At 42.5% G+C, this 22,283-nt stretch overlaps 1 protein-coding gene across 1 annotated transcript in view; it reads left to right on the top strand.

Annotated features, from left to right (window-relative positions):
- The window catches only part of dcc (DCC netrin 1 receptor), a gene marked incomplete at both ends in the record, with an annotated part of 265,559 nt that overhangs the window by 156,600 nt on the left and 86,676 nt on the right, over positions 1 to 22,283 (top strand). Inside the window, 4 exons of the mRNA XM_079290162.1 lie at positions 2,830 to 2,984; positions 3,843 to 3,991; positions 8,224 to 8,362; positions 12,394 to 12,443. Of these exons, the coding sequence (XP_079146288.1) occupies positions 2,830 to 2,984; positions 3,843 to 3,991; positions 8,224 to 8,362; positions 12,394 to 12,443 (493 nt within the window). The remainder of the gene's footprint in view (positions 1 to 2,829; positions 2,985 to 3,842; positions 3,992 to 8,223; positions 8,363 to 12,393; positions 12,444 to 22,283) is intronic.

Raw genomic sequence — 22,283 nt, 5'->3', positions numbered from 1 at the left:
TTCATGTGTTGGGTCTATAAATGACGCACTACGGGCTTCATATCTGGTTACAGAATAGCGAGAAAGGGGCTACCGCACACAATCACCGAAGACGTGAGCTTGCCAGCTGCCAGAGAGATGGTGGAATGTATGATTGGGGAGAAAGAAGCAAAAAAGTTGTGCATGATCCCGGTGTCCAACAACACTGTGTCGCGCCGCATCGATGCTTTGTCCGAAGACATCCTGGCTTCATTAGTCGCTCATTAATTGTAAATGAAATGTGATAATCTGCCTCTGAGCCTGTGCGTGTGTGCTCGCATCCGTATTGCTCTTTAAAAGTGACGCCTTGTGTCACTGAAAGTTATTGAAACTTTGTTGCAGTGTTTCAGGGCGTTTTCACACCTTCAGTTCGTTTGCTTTGTTGCAGTTGCTCCTTTGTTCGGTTTGTGTTCACACTGCAACATTTAACAGCGGACTAAATCTTGTAAACAAATGCCACGCGCGAGCAAACTGTTCTCTCATTGGTCCGATTCTAATGCGGCTATGAAGGCTTAAAGGCTCTGTTGCTCCTTTTTTTTTAATTATTATTAAGGGTGCGCGAACCCGGTCGGGATGTAGAAGGGGGTGCGCGGCCTAAAAAGTTTGGGAACCGCTGACCTAGATGATAACGTCAGAATGCTAACATGCTAATATTAAACAGGTACAAATGTTTACCATGTTAACCAGCTTACTTTAGCTTGTTAGCATACTAATATTTGCTAAGTAGCGTGAAATGCAAAGTACAGCTGAGGCTGAAGGGAATGTCTTTAGTTTTGGAGGAATTTTGTCAAAACCCAAAGTATCGAACAAATGGAAGTTTTGACCAGATGATGGTTCTAGAGGGAAAGTTAAGGCATCACCAAAGTTATTACAACCAACAAACCAAACCAATGCAAAACATATTGTCATCACCTCTTTTGTTTTTTCGTGTTGATATTTGGGGTGGATGTCATTTGAGTCTCATTGTTACCACCGAGTAGGTCACTCGGCTGTAGAATAAACATCAGCCGCGTTTGTTTCTGAGCTGATTCTTCACATTTTGCGATCCTGATCCAAGTTGCACTGCGCTAGCTTCTCGTGTTGGTGATGTAACCACACAGACGGACAACAATCAGTGGATTACTTTCATCCTGAAGAAAACATCTCAACGTGATGATTTCAAGGAAGATCTCAAGTTTCAAAGAGCATCTGCTGACGTCTGACAGAAAAGGTGTCTGTCAGGTTCTAAGAGTGAACACAGAGGACACACCCCGTCCACCACCATCGGACAATATGAGCTGCACATCATTTACAGAAATGTGTTGATGGCAAACTAATTTGGATGCAATTTAAAATCTTGCATCTTTTTTTTTGTACATGACACTCACTGGCTCTTAAGGATGAACTTGTTGAAATGCATCATCGTCAGTGCAAGGCCGAGCGGTAGAGACAGAAAGACGAGGATGTAAAGAGAGAGGTGGAAACTCAGAGATGTTCAGTTTATGAGACAATGAGAAGGAACACGGGACAGATTGAGACGGACTAATGCAGACTGAAGCGTCTCCGTCTGAGGATTATTTGATTGCGAGTCGACTGAATGACCTCAGACTGTGGACTGTGTGACAGACACAGACCCGCTGGTTAACTTGACATGCAGCTCGGCCTCTCTGCCGCTTTCACTCAGCGGCTCAGAGGGAAATATGGATTCAAAAAGCCTGAGAACTCCACTCACCTTTTGTCTTTTCTTTGACCCTTGTGTCTCTCTGCTGCTGCTGCTGCTGCTGCTGCTGCTGCTGCTGCTGCTGCTGATGATGATGATGATGATGATGATGATGATGATGTTGGTTGGTTGGTTTGTCGCCCTGTCAGTTTGTCTGTCCAACACTTTGGTCCAGAGACAGATATCTTGACCTAGACTGGCATTCTTGTGCTGTGGTCCTTTACAGTCAGCAGAGGCTTGTGGTAATTTGAAATGCCCTTAAAATTAACATCTAAACTTTTCCTTTTCAATTAGAAACATCACATTGAAAAGGCGAGTGGAGCCTTCTAGAAATGAGCAGCAGACGTTCTTGAACCTCCTTGTCAGCAGTAATCATCATTTCATCATCTTTGCTTGTTGCTTAATTTAAACTGTTCTTTTTCACTGACAGCAGGAGGAAAATTATGATTCTACACTGCTGCTCTATCATTTATTTATTTAGTTTTGATCCGCCCCTCTCGCTAAATGAAGGCACATCTGGGAGCCCAACAGTGTTTGCGTCAAATCAAGAAAACTGCATGAGATCAATGTGAGAAAGATAAGCCATCAAACTGCAATCAAATTCTACCAGGATCAAGTTTCCCATCAGTTTTACCAGAAGCATTTCAAAATAAACATTCAATATTCAGAGTAAAAATCATTCCAAAGATATTTTCCCTGTCAGCTTTCTTCACTGTGAACTGAGCAGGAAAAGGTCTGCTGTGTGTTTGATGCTGCGGTGGCAGACGTGCTCATCTTTGCAACTGTCTCTTCAGTGATTTGGTGATTGGCTGAGAACTGAGAGGCTGCAGATGTGCTGTAATCTGAGGATTACTGCAGTCACTGCGGGATTACACCGATTAGTTATGATTACGGCCCAGATTATCTCTAATGGTACAAAATAAAACTGGAATATCTTTTGAATACAGCATATTCTTAATGAAATAAGTCATTTAAAAAAATGAAGAAAATGAAATAAATAAAGAGTAATATGTGCGGAAGAAGATATGGTGATGATAGAAATGTTATTATTACAATGCCAATGTTTGTTCAATTTGCAATTGAGTGTATGACGCTGTGTTTTCCTGCTTCAGGGAGAGGTCAGTGAACGTGTCGGAGCCGGAGTCTCTGGAGCTGATGGTCTCCAACCTGAAACCAGAGGAGAGCTACAGTTTCAGAGTCATCGCTTACAACGACGTGGGGCCAGGAGAGAGCTCCGCCCCCCTGAGGATCACCACCAAACCAGACCGTATGACAGACACACATCTGAATCTGTGATGTGTTTCTTGCTTTGCGTATGGTATTGCTGGACAAGAGACAGTTTCCACAAGTCATCAACAGCTCCTGCAGCTTAAACTGGGCTAGGTTTAACACTTTTATGGCCGATTTACTGGGAATGTAAAAATGGCCGTGGACTTCATCCAGCCACGAGTACAAGTGAAAGTGTTTCGCCTCATTTGAGGAAATTTGCTCCAGGCAATCCTGGAGGAAAGCTGTTGCCGGCGTGGAGGAATAAACTTGTTGCTTCTACCGTAATCGCTGATTTAATGCACCACCCGGCGAGCATGCAAAGCGACCCAAATCAGTGCACCAACCATGTTGCGTCACCAACAGGTGCATGTTAGCTTTAGCTAACATGCTCAATTGCTCGTGCTGGATCCTCCGGTGGTTACGTTTGCTGCCACCGAGAAACCTTTACCTTCAGTGAGGTGTGTGAGGCGTTTCTACTGGTTGAGACAATAATGTCCATCACAGTTGTGAATTCAGAGCCCCCCTCTCCCAATTGTAGTAATCCAGAGACAGGAGGGAAACGAGAGAGAGAGAGAGAGAGAGCGAGAGAGAGAGAGAGAGAGAGAGAGAGAGAGCGAGAGAGAGAGAGAGAGAAGGAGAGAGAGAGCGAGAGAGAAAGAAGCAAGCCGCAAGCAGCTTCTGTTTCTACACGCCTCCCTCTGCTGAGTTTGGAGAATCGTTGACGAATTTAAAATATGTATATCTGCTTTATTCTCATTCAAGTGCTGTGATTGATAAATGTGTTCTGGAGGGTGTACTATTAGCAGTATCAGTGGGGTGTGTGTGAGCAGTGTGTTGTCTCTGTGTGTCTCTACAGTGCAAGTTCCCAGCAGGGTGGAGTCTCTCCAAGCCGAGGCTCTGTCTCCGACCTCGGTTCAGGTGAGCTGGGAGCCTCCCAGCCAACCCAATGGCCCCATCCTGGGCTACAGACTGCTGTGGACCGAGAGCCCGTCTGCCAAGGAACAGGTCAGCACCGTCACCGCCTCAGCTGTAACTAACATGTAAACAAACAGCTCGCTCACACGTGCAAGTTTAAAACCTGTTCCAGGCTACAACAGAGGATGTATTTTCTGAGCAGGCTTAGACTCTGTGGTGTTAAGAGTAAACTCATGATTCTGTTTCATCAAATGATTCTGAAGAGTGTAATTCGATATGGCATGCAGGTATGGTCAGTACGTTTAAAGTCTAAGCTTGCACGTCTTCCTCAAATGGCCAGGGTGATCGTAGGGAACGAAAGAACAACACTATCTTCAGCCCTGATATGAAACATCTGTGCTCGGGGAGGCACAGACAACTCTAAACGACCAAACACATATTTATATCCATCCTCCATCAAATCATTAAGTAGCAACAAGATACAATTTCATTGGGGACTAATATATTGTGACTTGATCATTTATTACCTGTGATGATCACACCTGGTGTGTCACGGGAGTTCACAGGTAGGACCCAAACGCAAGACCACAGGAGACAGAAGTCAATGGAAACAGGTTTTATTTAGCCTGACTAAGACAGGAAGGTGTGAGGCCCGTGGCTCGACACCCAAGTGGCAGATCGAAGGTGTGAGTCCCGTGGCTCGACACCGGAGGGCTGGCAGCTTGACGGCGTGGGTAGTCCGTAGAACACAAGGAGGGGAGAGCGGCAGAGTGTAATACGTAGAACACAAGGAGGGCAGAGGATGCCACGGGGTTGAAGCGGGTGAAAGACGGTACGACCTGACAACCCCAGACTGCAGGACCAGAGTTCATATAGAGACATGGGAATCATTAGTGGGACCTGAGTCTGGTGTGTCAGGCTGCAGGAGGTGATCGGCTGGAGTGTCCTCAGCTGTGCACAATCAAGGGTGCGGCCATGGGAGGTGTCTCCAGGCAGAGGACAAACACAGAGCACATGGCACACAATAACAAACAGGGGAATGACAGAACACATGAGAGGAGATCAGGGGAAACACACAACGGGTCAGACAGGGATCCTGGATCCTGACATGGTGTTATTATCCGTTGTATTTAAGCATGTGTGCATTATGTGTGATCTATGTTCTATGCGTGAGCTTATGTGTGATCTATGTTCTATGTGTGAGCTTATGTGTGATCTATGTTCTATGTGTGAGCTTATGTGTGATCTATGTTCTATGCGTGAGCTTATGTGTGATCTATGTTCTATGTGTGAGCTTATGTGTGATCTATGTTCTATGCGTGAGTTTATGTGTGATCTATGTTCTATGCGTGAGCTTATGTGTGATCTATGTTCTATGCGTGAGCTTATGTGTGATCTATGTTCTATGCGTGAGCTTATGTGTGATCTATGTTCTATGCGTGAGCTTATGTGTGATCTATGTTCTATACGTGAGCTTATGTGTGATCTATGTTCTATGCGTGAGCTTATGTGTGATCTATGTTCTATGTGTGAGCTTATGTGTGATCTATGTTCTATGCGTGAGCTTATGTGTGATCTATGTTCTATGCGTGAGCTTATGTGTGATCTATGTTCTATGCGTGAGCTTATGTGTGATCTATGTTCTATGCGTGAGCTTATGTGTGATCTATGTTCTATGTGTGAGCTTATGTGTGATCTATGTTCTATGCGTGAGCTTATGTGTGATCTATGTTCTATGCGTGAGCTTATGTGTGATCTATGTTCTATGCGTGAGCTTATGTGTGATCTATGTTCTATGCGTGAGCTTATGTGTGATCTATGTTCTATGCGTGAGCTTATGTGTGATCTATGTTCTATGTGTGAGCTTATGTGTGATCTATGTTCTATGCGTGAGCTTATGTGTGATCTATGTTCTATGTGTGAGCTTATGTGTGATCTATGTTCTATACGTGAGCTTATGTGTGATCTATGTTCTATGCGTGAGCTTATGTGTGATCTATGTTCTATGCGTGAGCTTATGTGTGATCTATGTTCTATGCGTGAGCTTATGTGTGATCTATGTTCTATGCGTGAGCTTATGTGTGATCTATGTTCTATGCGTGAGCTTATGTGTGATCTATGTTCTATGCGTGAGCTTATGTGTGATCTATGTTCTATGTGTGAGCTTATGTGTGATCTATGTTCTATACGTGAGCTTATGTGTGATCTATGTTCTATGTGTGAGCTTATGTGTGATCTATGTTCTATACGTGAGCTTATGTGTGATCTATGTTCTATGTGTGAGCTTATGTGTGATCTATGTTCTATGCGTGAGCTTATGTGTGATCTATGTTCTATGCGTGAGCTTATGTGTGATCTATGTTCTATGCGTGAGCTTATGTGTGATCTATGTTCTATGTGTGAGCTTATGTGTGATCTATGTTCTATACGTGAGCTTATGTGTGATCTATGTTCTATGTGTGAGCTTATGTGTGATCTATGTTCTATGCGTGAGCTTATGTGTGATCTATGTTCTATGCGTGAGCTTATGTGTGATCTATGTTCTATGCGTGAGCTTATGTGTGATCTATGTTCTATGCGTGAGCTTATGTGTGATCTATGTTCTATGTGTGAGCTTATGTGTGATCTATGTTCTATGCGTGAGCTTATGTGTGATCTATGTTCTATGCGTGAGCTTATGTGTGATCTATGTTCTATGCGTGAGCTTATGTGTGATCTATGTTCTATGTGTGAGCTTATGTGTGATCTATGTTCTATACGTGAGCTTATGTGTGATCTATGTTCTATGTGTGATCTTATGTGTGATCTATGTTCTATACGTGAGCTTATGTGTGATCTATGTTCTATGTGTGATCTTATGTGTGATCTATGTTCTATGTGTGAGCTTATGTGTGATCTATGTTCTATGCGTGAGCTTATGTGTGATCTATGTTCTATGTGTGAGCTTATGTGTGATCTATGTTCTATGCGTGAGCTTATGTGTGATCTATGTTCTATGTGTGAGCTTATGTGTGATCTATGTTCTATGCGTGAGCTTATGTGTGATCTATGTTCTATGCGTGAGCTTATGTGTGATCTATGTTCTATGTGTGAGCTTATGTGTGATCTATGTTCTATGCGTGAGCTTATGTGTGATCTATGTTCTATGCGTGAGCTTATGTGTGATCTATGTTCTATGTGTGAGCTTATGTGTGATCTATGTTCTATGTGTGAGCTTATGTGTGATCTATGTTCTATGCGTGAGCTTATGTGTGATCTATGTTCTATGCGTGAGCTTATGTGTGATCTATGTTCTATGTGTGAGCTTATGTGTGATCTATGTTCTATGCGTGAGCTTATGTGTGATCTATGTTCTATGCGTGAGCTTATGTGTGATCTATGTTCTATGTGTGAGCTTATGTGTGATCTATGTTCTATGCGTGAGCTTATGTGTGATCTATGTTCTATGCGTGAGCTTATGTGTGATCTATGTTCTATGTGTGAGCTTATGTGTGATCTATGTTCTATGTGTGAGCTTATGTGTGATCTATGTTCTATGCGTGAGCTTATGTGTGATCTATGTTCTATGCGTGAGCTTATGTGTGATCTATGTTCTATGTGTGAGCTTATGTGTGATCTATGTTCTATGCGTGAGCTTATGTGTGATCTATGTTCTATGCGTGAGCTTATGTGTGATCTATGTTCTATGCGTGAGCTTATGTGTGATCTATGTTCTATGCGTGAGCTTATGTGTGATCTATGTTCTATGCGTGAGCTTATGTGTGATCTATGTTCTATGCGTGAGCTTATGTGTGATCTATGTTCTATGCGTGAGCTTATGTGTGATCTATGTTCTATGCGTGAGCTTATGTGTGATCTATGTTCTATGCGTGAGCTTATGTGTGATCTATGTTCTATGCGTGAGCTTATGTGTGATCTATGTTCTATGCGTGAGCTTATGTGTGATCTATGTTCTATGCGTGAGCTTATGTGTGATCTATGTTCTATGCGTGAGCTTATGTGTGATCTATGTTCTATGCGTGAGCTTATGTGTGATCTATGTTCTATGCGTGAGCTTATGTGTGATCTATGTTCTATGCGTGAGCTTATGTGTGATCTATGTTCTATGCGTGAGCTTATGTGTGATCTATGTTCTATGTGTGAGTTTATGTGTGATCTATGTTCTATGTGTGAGCTTATGTGTGATCTATGTTCTATGCGTGCGTGTGGATTTTGACGTGTTATTGTGTGATGCGGCGGATTGGCGCCCAAGACAAACTTCCCTGCGGCACGATAAAGTATATCTTATCTTAACTGAACTGCTCCTCTGTGTGTTTGTTCAGAGTGTGGAGGTGAACGGACTCAACTACAAGATGGAGGGACTCAACAAGTTCACGGAGTACACGGTTCGGGTGTTGGCGGTCAACCGCTACGGACCGGGTACCGCCCCGGAGACCGCCAGCATCACCACCCAATCCGACGGTGAGCTCTGCGTTAACGTGTCACTGTTCACGGTTCACTGCGCAGTGACGACAGTGTTCATGCGTGTCAATCAGTTCTCACTGCAGAATAAGGAAAAAAGCAATTGTACCCATATTAACAACAGCCTTTCACAACTGTGACATGAACAGAATCAAAATGTTTAGTTATTTATTGAAAGTGAAAACTCTTCTTTTGTTTTGTTCTCTCAAAGTCTGCAAGTCTCCACAATAGATACACACAATTCAACAACAAACAAAAACACCGTAGTCACATCCGGTTATATAAAGCTACTCACACCACAGGAAATGAAAACTGGGTCAACATTATAACATGCTGAGGACAACAGCAGCAATTGGGAAAGATTCTGTCATGGAGGAAAACATTACCACCATTAATTATTCATGAATTAAAGATCAGTGCATTTAAAACATTTGCAGAGCAACTGCGGTAATATTTGAAGTGGCATTAGCATCTTTAGTTCTTGTATGTTATTGAAGTTCAGGTTGTAAAACATTCACATGGTATTTCAAAGTAAAACTCCTTCAATTACGAATTAAAAAAACATTGCTGGAAAGATTAAAACAATAATTATGACAAAGTAAGAATGGAAACAGAGCGAGTCATTTGTAAGTAGAGCTTCTATGTATCTGTACAACATAACCTTTGGGTTAATTGATACATGCAAGAAGCAGAAAAGTCCTATTTCCACTGTCTTTACCGCATCTTTCTACACTACCTTTATAATTCTCTTATCTTACTGCGCCTTCAACGGCACCTGACGAGAGAATGAGCACCAACAGCTGCTTATCTTGATCAACCTAACGTCTAATATTCACATAACAGTAGTGGACGCAGAACTGCATTCATTCACATTTTATTTTGGGATTTTTTAGAACTGTAGTAAAGATTTGAAAGATGCAACAGATGAAGAGCAGCAGTTTTCGTGTTCCTACGCCAGCCAGCAATGCTCCCTATGCAGGGCAAGAAGAGACAATGTCCGGCTTTAATCCAGGTTCTCACGAAAGATTTAAGATATCATTGAAAATATTGCTGTCGAGGCAATCAGGAAGTGATTGAATACGTTTTGATTGGGGGGGGGCTATACTTTGGTTTACATTTAGACCACAGGTCTGTGATACCTCTTCTGAATGGTACATCGCGATTTGCCTTCAGCTGCTGACTGGAGCTCAGACGGGTCTGTTGTTAATAAACTTCCACACAAGGACATTGAGAGAGAATGGAGGCGTCCGTCCAGCTGCATTCACACCGTAAACGTGATCCGTAATAACACACACACACACACACAGATACAGAGGGTCTGCATTGTGAATCTTCCGGCTGCGTCTCAATGATAACAATGACTCGTGTGGCGAATTGAATCCACAGTAGAAGTGACACCCAGCAGCTGAATCAACAGATAAGCTTCCGACGGTTAATCAGGTGTCTGGTTGGACGGACACGGGCCGCATGCAAACCAAAACAACGCTTTGATTCTCGATTTTGAGCGCCTCCGATTGGCGGGACAGCAGGACTACGTGTCCGCGGCCTCTTCATCATCCTGCTCATCCTCCTCCCATCTTTCGTCACATTAGTTCTCTTCTTCATCCTTGTTATCTCTTTTTTTTACTTTTCTTGTTTGTCTTCTCCATCCTCCTTTTTATTTTTCTGTTCTTCTTCTCTTTCTTTTTTTTCGTCCTCTTCCCCATCTTCTCATTCATATTTGTGTTGTTTCCTTTTCCAGAACTGACTTCAGAACAGTTTGTATGTTTGTGTTTGTGTGTGTGTGTGTGTGTGTGTGTGTGTGTGTAATGACACCTATCATGCGTCCCGTGGTAATCTTGTTTTGCTGCGGTGACACAGTCAGATCTCGGAGGGTGAACGCGTCGATCCGTCTGCCTCCCATCTGCCTCCCGTCTGTGCCGATGTCATCATCAGGGTGATTGATTGACAGCAGGGATCTGTCAGCGAACCGAGTCAGCTAAGCACTCAGCCAACGCGCTGACACTAAAGAATGACGAGTTCAGGACCAGAGTGCTCTGAGGGAAACAAACTCCTTTTTAGATGAGTTTAGCGTAGCACAAAAACTGGAAGCAGGGGGAAACTGTTAGCTAAGCTCGAATGAAGAAATACACCAGCGACTCAGAAACAGTCTGGTTCATTTATGACATCGATATTCATCTTGTGCGATTCAGTGAATCCCAAAATGTGAGATTGTTCCTTTAATTCCTGAGGTCCTGACTTCACGTCCAGGTTAGCTTCTGTAATCCAACGTCTGTCTGATAAAAACAAAAAGACAGAAGTTCACTGACCATTATCTAAAAGAAGTTGGCATCTTCTACAGCAGGGGTCTCAAACTCCCGGCCCGCCACGTCATTTTATGTGGCCCGCGAATCCGCGAGCAAAAAAAAAAAAGTTTAAAAAAAATAATCTTTTTTTTTTTTTTAAGTCAGACTAATAATAATACAAATATCCCCATAGTCGAAATGATGAGATAGAAAGTCATAACTATGATAGAAAGTCATAATTCTGAGATAGAAAGTCAAATTTATGAGATTGAAAGTCAAAAAGATGAGACTGAAAGTCAAAATTATGAAATAGAAAGTCAAAATTATGAGATGCTTAAGTTAGAACCAGCTCTTTGGCTGGTTATTGTACATTTAACATGGAAATGTATTGTGAGTACATTGAAGACTACTTTAAACTGTGAATGCAGAGAGTTATTTAACAATATGTTACGAGTAGTGACATTTACAACCAGCCCTTTGTGGGCGACCATGATGCTGATGTGGCCCGGAGTGAAAATGAGTTTGAGACCCCTGACCTACAGCGCATGCTATCAGACCATGAAACCCTCGTGTCCCTCTGAACCCCAAAACCCGCCGGTGGGATTTAAACAATCACCAAAACTACACAGCTTCCTATCACAGCCAGAAGCTGGAAAAACTTTCACAATCGTCAGATTTTCATCTCTCTGACGACCCTCAAACACGTCATGTGTCACAGCGCTTCCGTCAGTAAGTGCAGCCAAAACAAAGCGTATTATACGCTGAGCTCCTCAGCACAACTATGAAGCCATGATTGACTCAGATGTGACCGACAGTCATGTCACAAAAATTCCGTGAAACCTGGACTGAACTGCAGGCTGCCGAGCACAGAGCAGAGAGGAGAGGCTGTAAGCAGAGGTTGAAAAATGGAAATACTTCAATGCACATGGAGACTCCATTTTTTATCGAAATTTTCACTTGTAAACATTTTAAATTTATTATACGATATTGATCCCGGAAGGGGAAATTTGTCTCTGCATTTGACCCATCCCTGTATATAGGGAGCAGTGGGCTGCCAATGACAGGCGCCCGGGGAGCCGTTAGGGGTTCAGTGTCTTGCTCGGGGACACTTCGACACAGGACACGTCCCAGTCAAGGATCGGACCGTTGACCCTGCGGTTACCAGACAACCCTCTTAACCCAGTGAGCCATGGGCACCCCCAGAAATGTTTGATTTATAGATTTGGATGTTGGATCTATCGATTTCATTGGTTTTACTACACTTTTTGCACCATCAATTATCAAAGAAATTCAATTTACATTTTTTTTTTCTTTTTTATGATTTATGGAACGGTAACTGTGTTATGCTGCACAAAAGACATGTTTGAGTTCTCTCTGCTTCTAGTCAGGATTGCGCTGTTTCCATAGAGGTGCAGGACTTACATCAGTGGCGGGCCGTGCATTTTATACCTGGACCTTCAGTGCTGTCCTGCAGCTGAAACACCTCCTAATAACCTCATTATGACGTGCAAGTTACGGTTCTTTTTTTCTAGGGGTGTAACAATACACGTATTCTTCAGATTGTTTCCTCTCAAGGAGTTTCAGAAGCCTGACGAAGTGAAAGTATCCAGTTTTAGGTTTTTATATATTTAAGAAAACATTATTTTCTGAAGCAACAAAAGAGAACCTGTTGGTGGGGTAACATGAGCAGCTGGTTTTAGCTGACCTAATTTAAATATTTACACAGTTTTTTCTTTGTCTTTGCAGTACCCAGCGCTCCTCCCCAGAACATCACCTTAGAGGTTGTCCTGTCCAGGGTGAGTTTTTCATTATTCTATTCCCTTCTCTCTCTGTCCACATCTGGACACTGCACCAACAACAGCAGTGGCCTCAACAAACTGCTCCATTCATGGTGATATTAACAGTGAAATATTGAAACTTTATCTACTGGAAACTGACAATTTTTATCCAATTTTAAGACATACTTTTTGAGGTCGTCTGATTCTTATTCCAAATGTTGCCGACATAAACCATTCAACATGCTGATTTCCCAGGCTGCTCCAGCCAACACATTCTGACACACTGTGACACTGTCATCAGTCAACTGTTGCTCTCTGGTGATCTGGCCTCATTGTACTGATGGATGTGATCTACATCCGTATATGATCTACATATATGTGTACTGTCCAAGCTGCTTCAGGTGATTAATTGGATGAGCATGTGGTGGAGGACCATACAACACATTTCTTGGTCAAAAACTCCTGTACACCCCAAAAACATATTTTCTTGCCTTTTTTAAAACTCACTGACCTCCATGCCCTCTGATGAAGGAGACAACTGGACCGGGTGTCCTGTGCCATGCAGGGTTCTCCGTCCAAAAGCTTCTGTTTATTACAGTCTATAATCTAAATCAGGTGCTCAGAAGCGCAAAAAGAAAAAAAGAGTACATTTGTTCGTTAGTGCCGGTGTGAAACCAAATCCCGGTGCGGACCTCTGACTCTGATGCGGTTCCTTTGGGGAGTGAAACCAGTGGCGGGCCGTGCATTTCATACCTGGGCCTTCAGTGCTGTCCTACTACAGTTGAACCATCTCCTAATAACCTCATTATGACGGCACAGCTACGGTTATTTGTTTCTAGGGGCGTAACAATACACGTATTCATATTAAACCGCTTGGTACGAGGCTTACGAACCGAACAATACGTTTGAATAATACTAGTGCATTTGGAAAATGCAGAAGCTTAAATTGTGGGAAATATAATGTTTTCATTGGAGGCACTGCGCCCAAAAAACGCTTAGCAGCAAATCCAACAGCAGCAAACACGTTACAAACTCTCCCCGCAGCGTTTAGCTGTTCCCTACTGATTCAAACAGGGCTAAAGCAATCGCCACACAATCCCCATTTCTCCAGACCATGATTCGTCATTAACGGACAATGCATGTAGTCAAAATCAACGTAATTAACACAATGACAATAACAAACTCACAAGAACCAGTCACATATATTGATATGACAAGAAAGCAACAAATCAATCCAGCAACACTGCGCTAAAACACGTATTCCACCGCACACTGAAGAGCACGAGCCATTCAAATATTATTCACATCAGAGGGAACAATATGAACCATATCATAAAAACACAATAGACACAATAGAAAATGAACACAGTAGTAACGCTACTGCAGATGTAAAAACACAAAAGCACTGCGAACGTGTTCGTTGAGTTGTAGATCCACTCGGGTCTCTCCAAAAGCTTTCAAAAGCACCGTAGCTTGTAAGTGTCCTGTCGTGCTATGGTGTCGTGTTGCTGCCTTGGTTAGCCACCTCAGGTTAGCGTAGCATAGCTCCAAACATCTCCAAACATCAAGACGCAAATGAAACGCATTCTTAGCCAGAACATGTGCAGCGCTCCTCCGACGCTGTCAGCCAGAAATATCGTTCGTACAAATCCTTTTCCTGGCTGGGTCAGGGCTGCTAGCTGTGGGGTTAGCCGACTCTTTCTTACGAATTCCAGTTTTTCTGGAAATGTCCTTCTTGAGAAAGGCGTTGCCAGTAACTCCCAAATCCGTTTCTCCTCCTTCTTCAGCCATTGAGTGTTGAAAAAACAAAGCTAGTTGAAAAAAAAAGATTCTACACCAAGCAAAATGCTAAAAATGTTGAACTTGAACTCTTACCACGAATACTATCAGTCACGCTAGCCCACTGACCAATCACGGCACACGTTAATGCTGAGCTGCACGTTAATGCTGACATACTTGTAGACTACCTAGAATGCTCTGGCACGTCAAAGAATACGCCCAACATGTCAAACTAAAGATCTGATTGGTTGAACACTATGACAATCAACAATATCGTCCCCATTCACTTCAACTGCAAAGTCTACCAAGAGGGCCTCGGGCCTCTCTTCTATAGAGACAGCACAGAGGTGAGATCTGATTGGATAAAAGCTCTACTGAAAACAAGCTGCACTGGAAGCAGAGCAACTGAGGAAGACAGTAGCTGTGCAATGAGAAAATAAGCTAATGGGAAAAGTAATTACAATCCATGTAGTGTATTTATGAAAAATTATAAAATTATAAAATAGCTATAATGATTCTGATTCTGTTTAGGCCAGGAGAGAAGGCTATATATATATATATATATATATATAGACAGTATATATATTTTCTTTTATATATATATATTATTATTATTTTGTGTGTTTTCCTACAAAAGTCCAGCAACACGTGTAAATTTCAGCTCGTTACATGCATACTGTCTTTTCAAAATAAACTCCCATCTTCCAAAAAAAACTCAGTTAGGTTTAGGAATAGATTGTCGTTTGGGTTAAAATAACTCCAGAAGTTTCATTACTGAAGTAGGCAATTTACGTGACAAATAAATCAACATTGACTTCTGTAAAATGCAACAATATTTTGTCTTTTGGTCCGGACCAAATGAACTCAACCGTGAGATGTTGAAGCAGCCTTAAAAATATAACAGAAGCTGTGAAGTGCAGAAGTAAAATACATATAAATGACCAAAATACTGCTTGAGGTGAAAGGGAGCGGTGCATGCTGGTGTGCTGAAACGGGAAGTTAGTTGTTTTGTCAGTTGATTTGTCCACCTACATGTTTCAACACTGTCTGCAGCTGCAGCAGATGCTGGGGAGGCTTTTATGGTCTTTTGGAACCCTCAGTGCACCATTGCCGCAATTTGCGTCCAAAATTACCCATCCTCGGAGTCATAACTCATTGTCAAATGTGAGCACATAGACGTAATGCATCCATTTCTAGATTCAGTCAGACCTCCATTGGGGATAGACGTCCATAAATCATCCAAAAATCATCAACAAAAAAAACACGCTTCTGATATCTCCCTCCAGAGCTTGTCTGAGAATACTCATGTTTTTAGTTTTGTTTAAGTGACAGTTCTCTCGACATAGATGGATGCATTGCAAACAGGAACTGCTTATAGACAGTCTGGCATGCTTTTTATGGTGCCAATTTGCCAAAATCTAGAAATATAGGGTGAAACAAAAGTGTGGAGATATTGTCTACAGGCCCTTCAGTGACTCATGAGACAAAATGGAAAAGAAGAGAAGTTTGATCAACTTTCATTCAAAGGAAATTGGTTTCACAGCAGCCATTCTGAACAGAAGACACACATAACATGAATATCTAAAACGTATACAGATGGGAACAAACCAAAAGAGCCAAAATACAGCGTGGGCAGATGGGGTGATAGGCATTAGTAAACTTCTCTAACAGCCAATCACATCAGCTCCTTTCACTCGATCGTCAATTCAATATTACTATACAGCATCCCAGATACACTTTCAAGAGGAGATCGTGTTGTTTATTTTAGGAGACAACTTCATGTTCATTCTAAAAACATTGCCATCACTGTTGTCTCTTGACTGCATCGGGTCGTATCAGGGTACAAGAGCACAGCACTGCGAGTTAGCGATCTGTCCTTTTACATAAACGGAGAGCTCCCTGTAATAATCCTGCTGACTGCACAGATTTTATGCTGATGATCCAGAGAAGGAAATGGGGCTTCGAGATTTGCCAGAAGTATAAAAGCCTGCTGTACTGCAAATGATCTCACTGTCTTAACTTGGCATCTGTGTGAAACCAAAGCAATTACTGTGTGATTGAGGTGCCGGGTCAGAAGAGTAAAATGATAAAATGATAACTGTCGGGATTCCAGAAATGATGCACTTTGAGCAAAACTAGAGGCTGCAGATATGATGCTGCAGCTGATGGTTGAAGGTTTACGTTCAACAAACTTCTGGTTTCTGGTTTATTATATCCAAATTTCTGATGATGATTCATCTAAAAATAAATACATTTAAATGCACCTATAGTCAATCCTACATTGCCGTAATATCAATATCGCCCAACCTGCATCTCTTTTTTTACCCTGAGTCTTGAGGAACCGATTTTCCTCTTGAAAGCTCTGCGAGGCAAAAGAAGTTGTTTCACTTGATCAAGTATGGAAATTGTTGGCTGATCGACTGACCAATTCACACCAAATGTGTCCATATCTTTATCGTGTAGACCAACTTCAACTGGAAGATAAGCACTGCTGACGAAGCTCCACTAACACTGTGACAAATACTCCCGCTGGTCTGCCGATAGGAAACGTTCAATGTTAATTAGCAGCAGGAAGCGCTGGGGTCCCATCAGCTGTAACTTTACACAATACAGCTAAATGTGACCAGTAAACGTTAAAATGCAGTCAAGCTGATATCTGAAAATATGAACAGGAACGTAAGATTAAGACTGAAACCCGAGAGGTCCTGATACACCGACTACAAGCTTCAGAAGGCCGCAATCATCTATTCACATGGTTAATCGCCGATACGAACACAACAAGATGCTGCCGACCTCTAGTGGACATGATTTTTATGATGGGAGCAAAGGGAAAAGCCAAGATGGCGTTGGACAAATCGTTGAACTCAAGGCTCAGAACGGCAGTCCTCCAAACCAATGGACATCACAACGTGGTGACGCTGGTGATAACCACTGATAACACCCATTCAATCAACGGAAATGGTTCAAATGGTTCAGTTCAGTTCGAAGAGCTAAACACAAATACTTCATATTCAACAATATAACTTCACCACACAGTATCCAGCACAGCCAACCCGACTGCACTGTATATATATGTAATGTATCCATTTGTTTTGCAGAGATGCACACTTCTACGAGGAAACCGTGACATTTTCTTTTCCAGCTGGTTTGAGAGAATGGAAACACATTAATCGTGACAACATGGACGGCACCTTGGGCTCCACAATTTACACATTGTGGTTTTCTGGCTCTCCAGGCATTTGTCTGTATTGCCCACACCAGCAGCCAGCTCTGCGGAAAAACGTGTTTAGTTTTCTCTTTTCATCATCAGGTTGTTTCATCCTCCTCGGAAAGCGGCAGCAGTGAAAGTGATAAATGTTTCCAGAGTTGGCTCATAATTTATGAGCATAAAGAGGAGGTTCACACTGTCTCTGGAGAGCTGACCTCATTTAGTTTCTGCTCGCTTATTTTCCTGCATGTGATTGATAATTCTCTGCCGATCGGCTCTCGGGTTGGGCCTGATCAATCAGTGATGTCAGAGTTTGACATTTTAAAGCCTCAAAAGGCGTCCTCATTGTAGAAATGTTGGCTGATAAAAGTTAAAGTAGCTGAACGCTGAATACCAAACATTCTAAAGCACACACCCTTATTGCTATTTCAATCAAATTTGGATTAATTGTGCAGCCCTGGTTCTGTAGCATCAGACGGGCAGAACTGCAGCTCCAGCGTCGTTAAAGTAAAACCTAACCATGTTACGTAACATGCATGCCTGTCATTAGTTAAGCATGTAGGTTACGTAACAAAGCTAAGGTAAAGAAAGTCAACGTTGACTTCTGGTCTCCCATGGGACACAAACGGCGGTCTCCTGGGTGAAAGTCCTGTGATTGCCTTGTAATTATTTGACCCAACCATCCAGCCCGACCTCCACCCCACATGGACATTGAGGCTCTTTAAACTTCAACTGACTTCCTCCTTTGCTCCCGTCATAACTAGCATGGCTACTGGAGCTCGGGCGAGTGAGGTCTAACGATACAAGGAGAAGCATTCTTCAGGAGGAAACATACTTCTCATGTTTGCCTGCGCTCTTTGTGTGAGTCGTTCGGATCGGGTCCATGTTATCCACTGCCGACGCATTGGTGGCTAAATGGTCAGGCAGTTCTCATTCACTGTTCGTTCTAACACCTACGAAACGTAACGCGCTATGATTTGTATATGAGCCTGGACGTATTGGGCGGCCGCTAAGAAATGTGACTCAGTATAAAGAGAGACAAAGTCCATTGAGAGAGGAGGACAGGTCGGATGGACGGTCTTACACCCAGGAGACCGCTTCGCGTCGAACCCAAAGTCAATGTTGATTTATTTGACCACGCTTTTGTTACATACCTTACATATTTAGCTATGTAAGATATGTGACAAACAAACCCATTTTAAACCAATGATTTTCTCCTAAACCTAAGCAAGTAATTTTGTTGCCTAAACAACAGGTTCAGTCCTACAGGGCCTGGTTCAGCCGCACTAATCGCTGGTGTTGCTGGACTTTCGTAGGAGAACACATGATAAAGGAGCAATAACGTTAGATATGTTGAAATGGTGTATATACTGTACGTTGCAATATTGTTTGCTGAAAGTTGTCAGAGATATCAATTATAAAAGCAAGTGGATAAGTACTCTTAGCTGAAGCCATAGTGCTGAAACTAATTGTGGTAATGTTGCCGGATGAAGTTAAATATATCGAGCGTTGGCACTTAACAGCAGATTTTGTGCTTTTTAATTGAAAAATCTATAAAAAAACTGCATGTGATCTCTTAGCTGTGCTGAACTACTGCTGCTTCCTGATCAATGCTAGATTGCAACGCACAGTCAAGTTGTGTGTGTGTGTGTGTGTGTGTGTGGGGTGGGGGGGTGAGGGGGCTCCAGCCTTGGTTAGTTTCCCTGCAGCTCACTGCAGAGAAAATGTAAATCTTTCTGCTCTCTTCAAGTTTCCGCTGTCAAACCAACTTTTCAGACAAATCTGACATTTCCTCAACTTTCCTCCAGTAACTGTGGCGTTACTGTCAGTGTGTGTGTGCATGCGTGTGTGTTTTTGAATGCTCGGTTGAACACACAGCCAGGGTTTACAGTATCAGATGTCAGTCGGTGTTTTTTTTTTTTTTTACCCAGAATTCTCCAGAGAGTCCAGCTAGGGTCACCGTCTGTGTGTCCGTTGGAGTCAGGATCAGGAGCGGATGCTTGGAACATCCAGCACTCTGCAAACCGTGAACTACTCTTCGGCTGTAAGAATAGCTTCATCAAGTGCTCCTGTTGGAGTGATTAAGCCTCCCGGTGCCTCGGCAGGAGTCAGATGTGTTCAGAGAACCCGGAGACTCATTTTACATTAATTAAAAGAACTGGTGGCGAAGGGTCCCACTGAGCTCAGTGTGAAGTGTTCATTTGACTTCTGAGGATGATGGAAACGGTTCAACAGAGTCCAATATGAAAACTCTGAGTTAATCCATCTATAGGAGGCTGTGCTAGTCATAATTCATGCTGGTCTTCCAACATGCATTCAATCTCTTTTCACACATTTTCCCTCTTGCATTCATGTTGTTTCACTGTCAACAAGAAATTTCAAGAATTTTGAAGGATTCCGAAATGCTGTATGGAGGTGTTGCATCGATGTCGTGACATACTCTGACCTGCTTTCCTCCATTGTTTCACCAGCAGTCAGTAGGAGACATTCGACTCCAACGTGTTGACAGAAATCCAGATATGGTTTGAATTCTCCATACATCCCCCAGGGCCGCTCAGCAAATATTTGAATAGTGATGTAAAAACAGATGTTCCGATACAAAAAGGAATATAGAATTGTTAAAATAGCAGCCCTACTATGGCTGTCTGCTGACACACAACATCACTTCCATTAATTGAAAGTCCAAATGAACGGGGAAAAAAACTATTCATTTGAATCCAATTTGACTTCAAATAAGCGGAGCATATTATGTATTTACTGGTTTGAGAGGGACGTTCTGGTAAAGTGTAACTTCCTGTACCAGTTATGGTCAAGTACACCAAAAAAGACATACACACACAGACCCTTAATCTGGAGTAATAGGCAGGCCTCTAATGTGGACATAGCAGTTCCATGAAATATATAAAGGATATACTGCTGCAAAAGCCATTTTGTATCATTTTAAACAGACTCAATTATTGAAAAGAGGTTTTTCCTCTCAAGTCTCGAAGGTCATTCCTGAAGAGCGTAGTGACAGGACAGAACATCTTCTGCTGCTATAACACAGTTTCACTAGCTGCAGTTATTTTAGGATAGGTTATGATCCATGAAGAGCTGCTGGACGAGACCTTTACTGTCTCAGAGGAAGGCAGAAAGTTTTAACTTTCACACACTTTGTTCACTTTGTGTGTTTGTCAGTAGAAATGTGCTGAGGTCTCTTCTCGTGTCATTCATTCAGTCGGTTGGTCGTTCACTCCGGATCTGAACATGCTCAGTGAAATCCCCCATCACATCCTGCTGACAGCGTGAAATACCAGATGTTCTATCGCCGTCATGCACCTGTGATGATGTCATTCAGCAGCAGATGATTGTGGTTAATCATCTCGGATTCCCTCGCTCTGATGTTTGGCGAGTAGAGTCGTCGTGGTAACAGGATGATTACACCCAACGATACATAATCATCAGTTCGATGTCACTCATCAGCTCGGTTTCACACTCAAACCACAATCATCTCCTCTCAATCAAGCATCACTCCAACTTCACCTGAAGCTCCGCCCACCTCATCAGGAGCCCATCTCCCAATTAGTCAGAGCAGTAAACAGAAGGAACCAGGGAGGGTATTGTGACCAGGAAGTCACGGGTTTGATCCCAGAATACTTGCTTTCTCTGGGGGATTTCTAGCAAAGGAAGACAAGAGCTTTATCCTGCACGTATATAAATAGCAAATAACACATTATGATAAAACTGGTTTTCCTGCTTTACATCAAATTGGACGTCCAACAAAAAATTTTAATAATACAATTATCTCATAGACTTCTATACAACGGAGGAGTCGCCCCCTGATGGTCAGTAGAGATAATGCAAGTTTTAAGATACTTCTACACTGGCTTCACTCGTTACCACCTGGTCTCAAATGTGAGTTTTGGAATGTTGGACAAAACAAGACATCTTAAGACGTCTGCTTCTCTCTGCAGAATTTTGATGCGGGAATGAACTGATTAATCAATAATGAAAATGTATCTTTTAACCCCTGTTGTATATAACTTGTTAACAGATTGTTTGCAATAAGTCAAACAAAACAGACTAGAATTAAAGGAAAACAATGCATAACATACACACACACACACACACACACACACACTCTGCATGGTGCAGCATGGTGTTGCATGCTGTATTGGAGAGCAAATAGAGACAATCTGCCCTCCATGTGATTGCTCCTTTTACCCAGAGGACATTAACACACACACCCACACACATGCGCGCACATGGTTGATGTGATTGGAGCTCTCACCCAGAGGACATGAACAAACAATCACAGATTGAATTCAGGGAGTGTTTACTCACCTGGCTCTTTGGGTGTGTGTGTGTGTGTGAGTGCGTGTGCGTGCGTGTGTATGTGTGTGTGTGCTTGTGCGTGTGCGTGGAGGTCACAGGGTGGATGAGGTGCTCTGTATGCAGCTCTCCCACCACAGCTCAGCAAACAGAAACAGAAGAGAAACCCGCTGAATGAATTCCAGATTCAGTTCAGAGTTTTGTTTTTTCTTTAAAGCGTTTTTCATCCATCGATTGGACAAACTGGTCAGCAGAACAAAGAGTCAGCTGGCCTGTACAACTGACTGTACCTACATTTAAAATAATACACACCAGCAACTAAGGAGTTTTGTATAAGATAGGCCAACATGAACTGAAGTCTAAAAGTTGGTCTACCGGCATTCTACAATGAAAGTTATCAGGACTCCCTCAACTCATTCAGCCAAGAGTTTGGTGTGTTAGCACACTACGATCTCTACTCTAAATACTGATCCATTGTATAACTACTCGTTGTTTACTATACCAGGGAATATACTAACTTTGTTTTGTACAGAGTATCTTTATTAGGTCTCCCTCAGACA

Source organism: Melanostigma gelatinosum (genome assembly GCF_949748355.1).
Source record: "Melanostigma gelatinosum genome assembly, chromosome: 18".
Taxonomy (NCBI): Eukaryota; Metazoa; Chordata; class Actinopteri; order Perciformes; family Zoarcidae; genus Melanostigma; species Melanostigma gelatinosum.
This window is presented reverse-complemented; position numbering and strand designations above follow the sequence as displayed.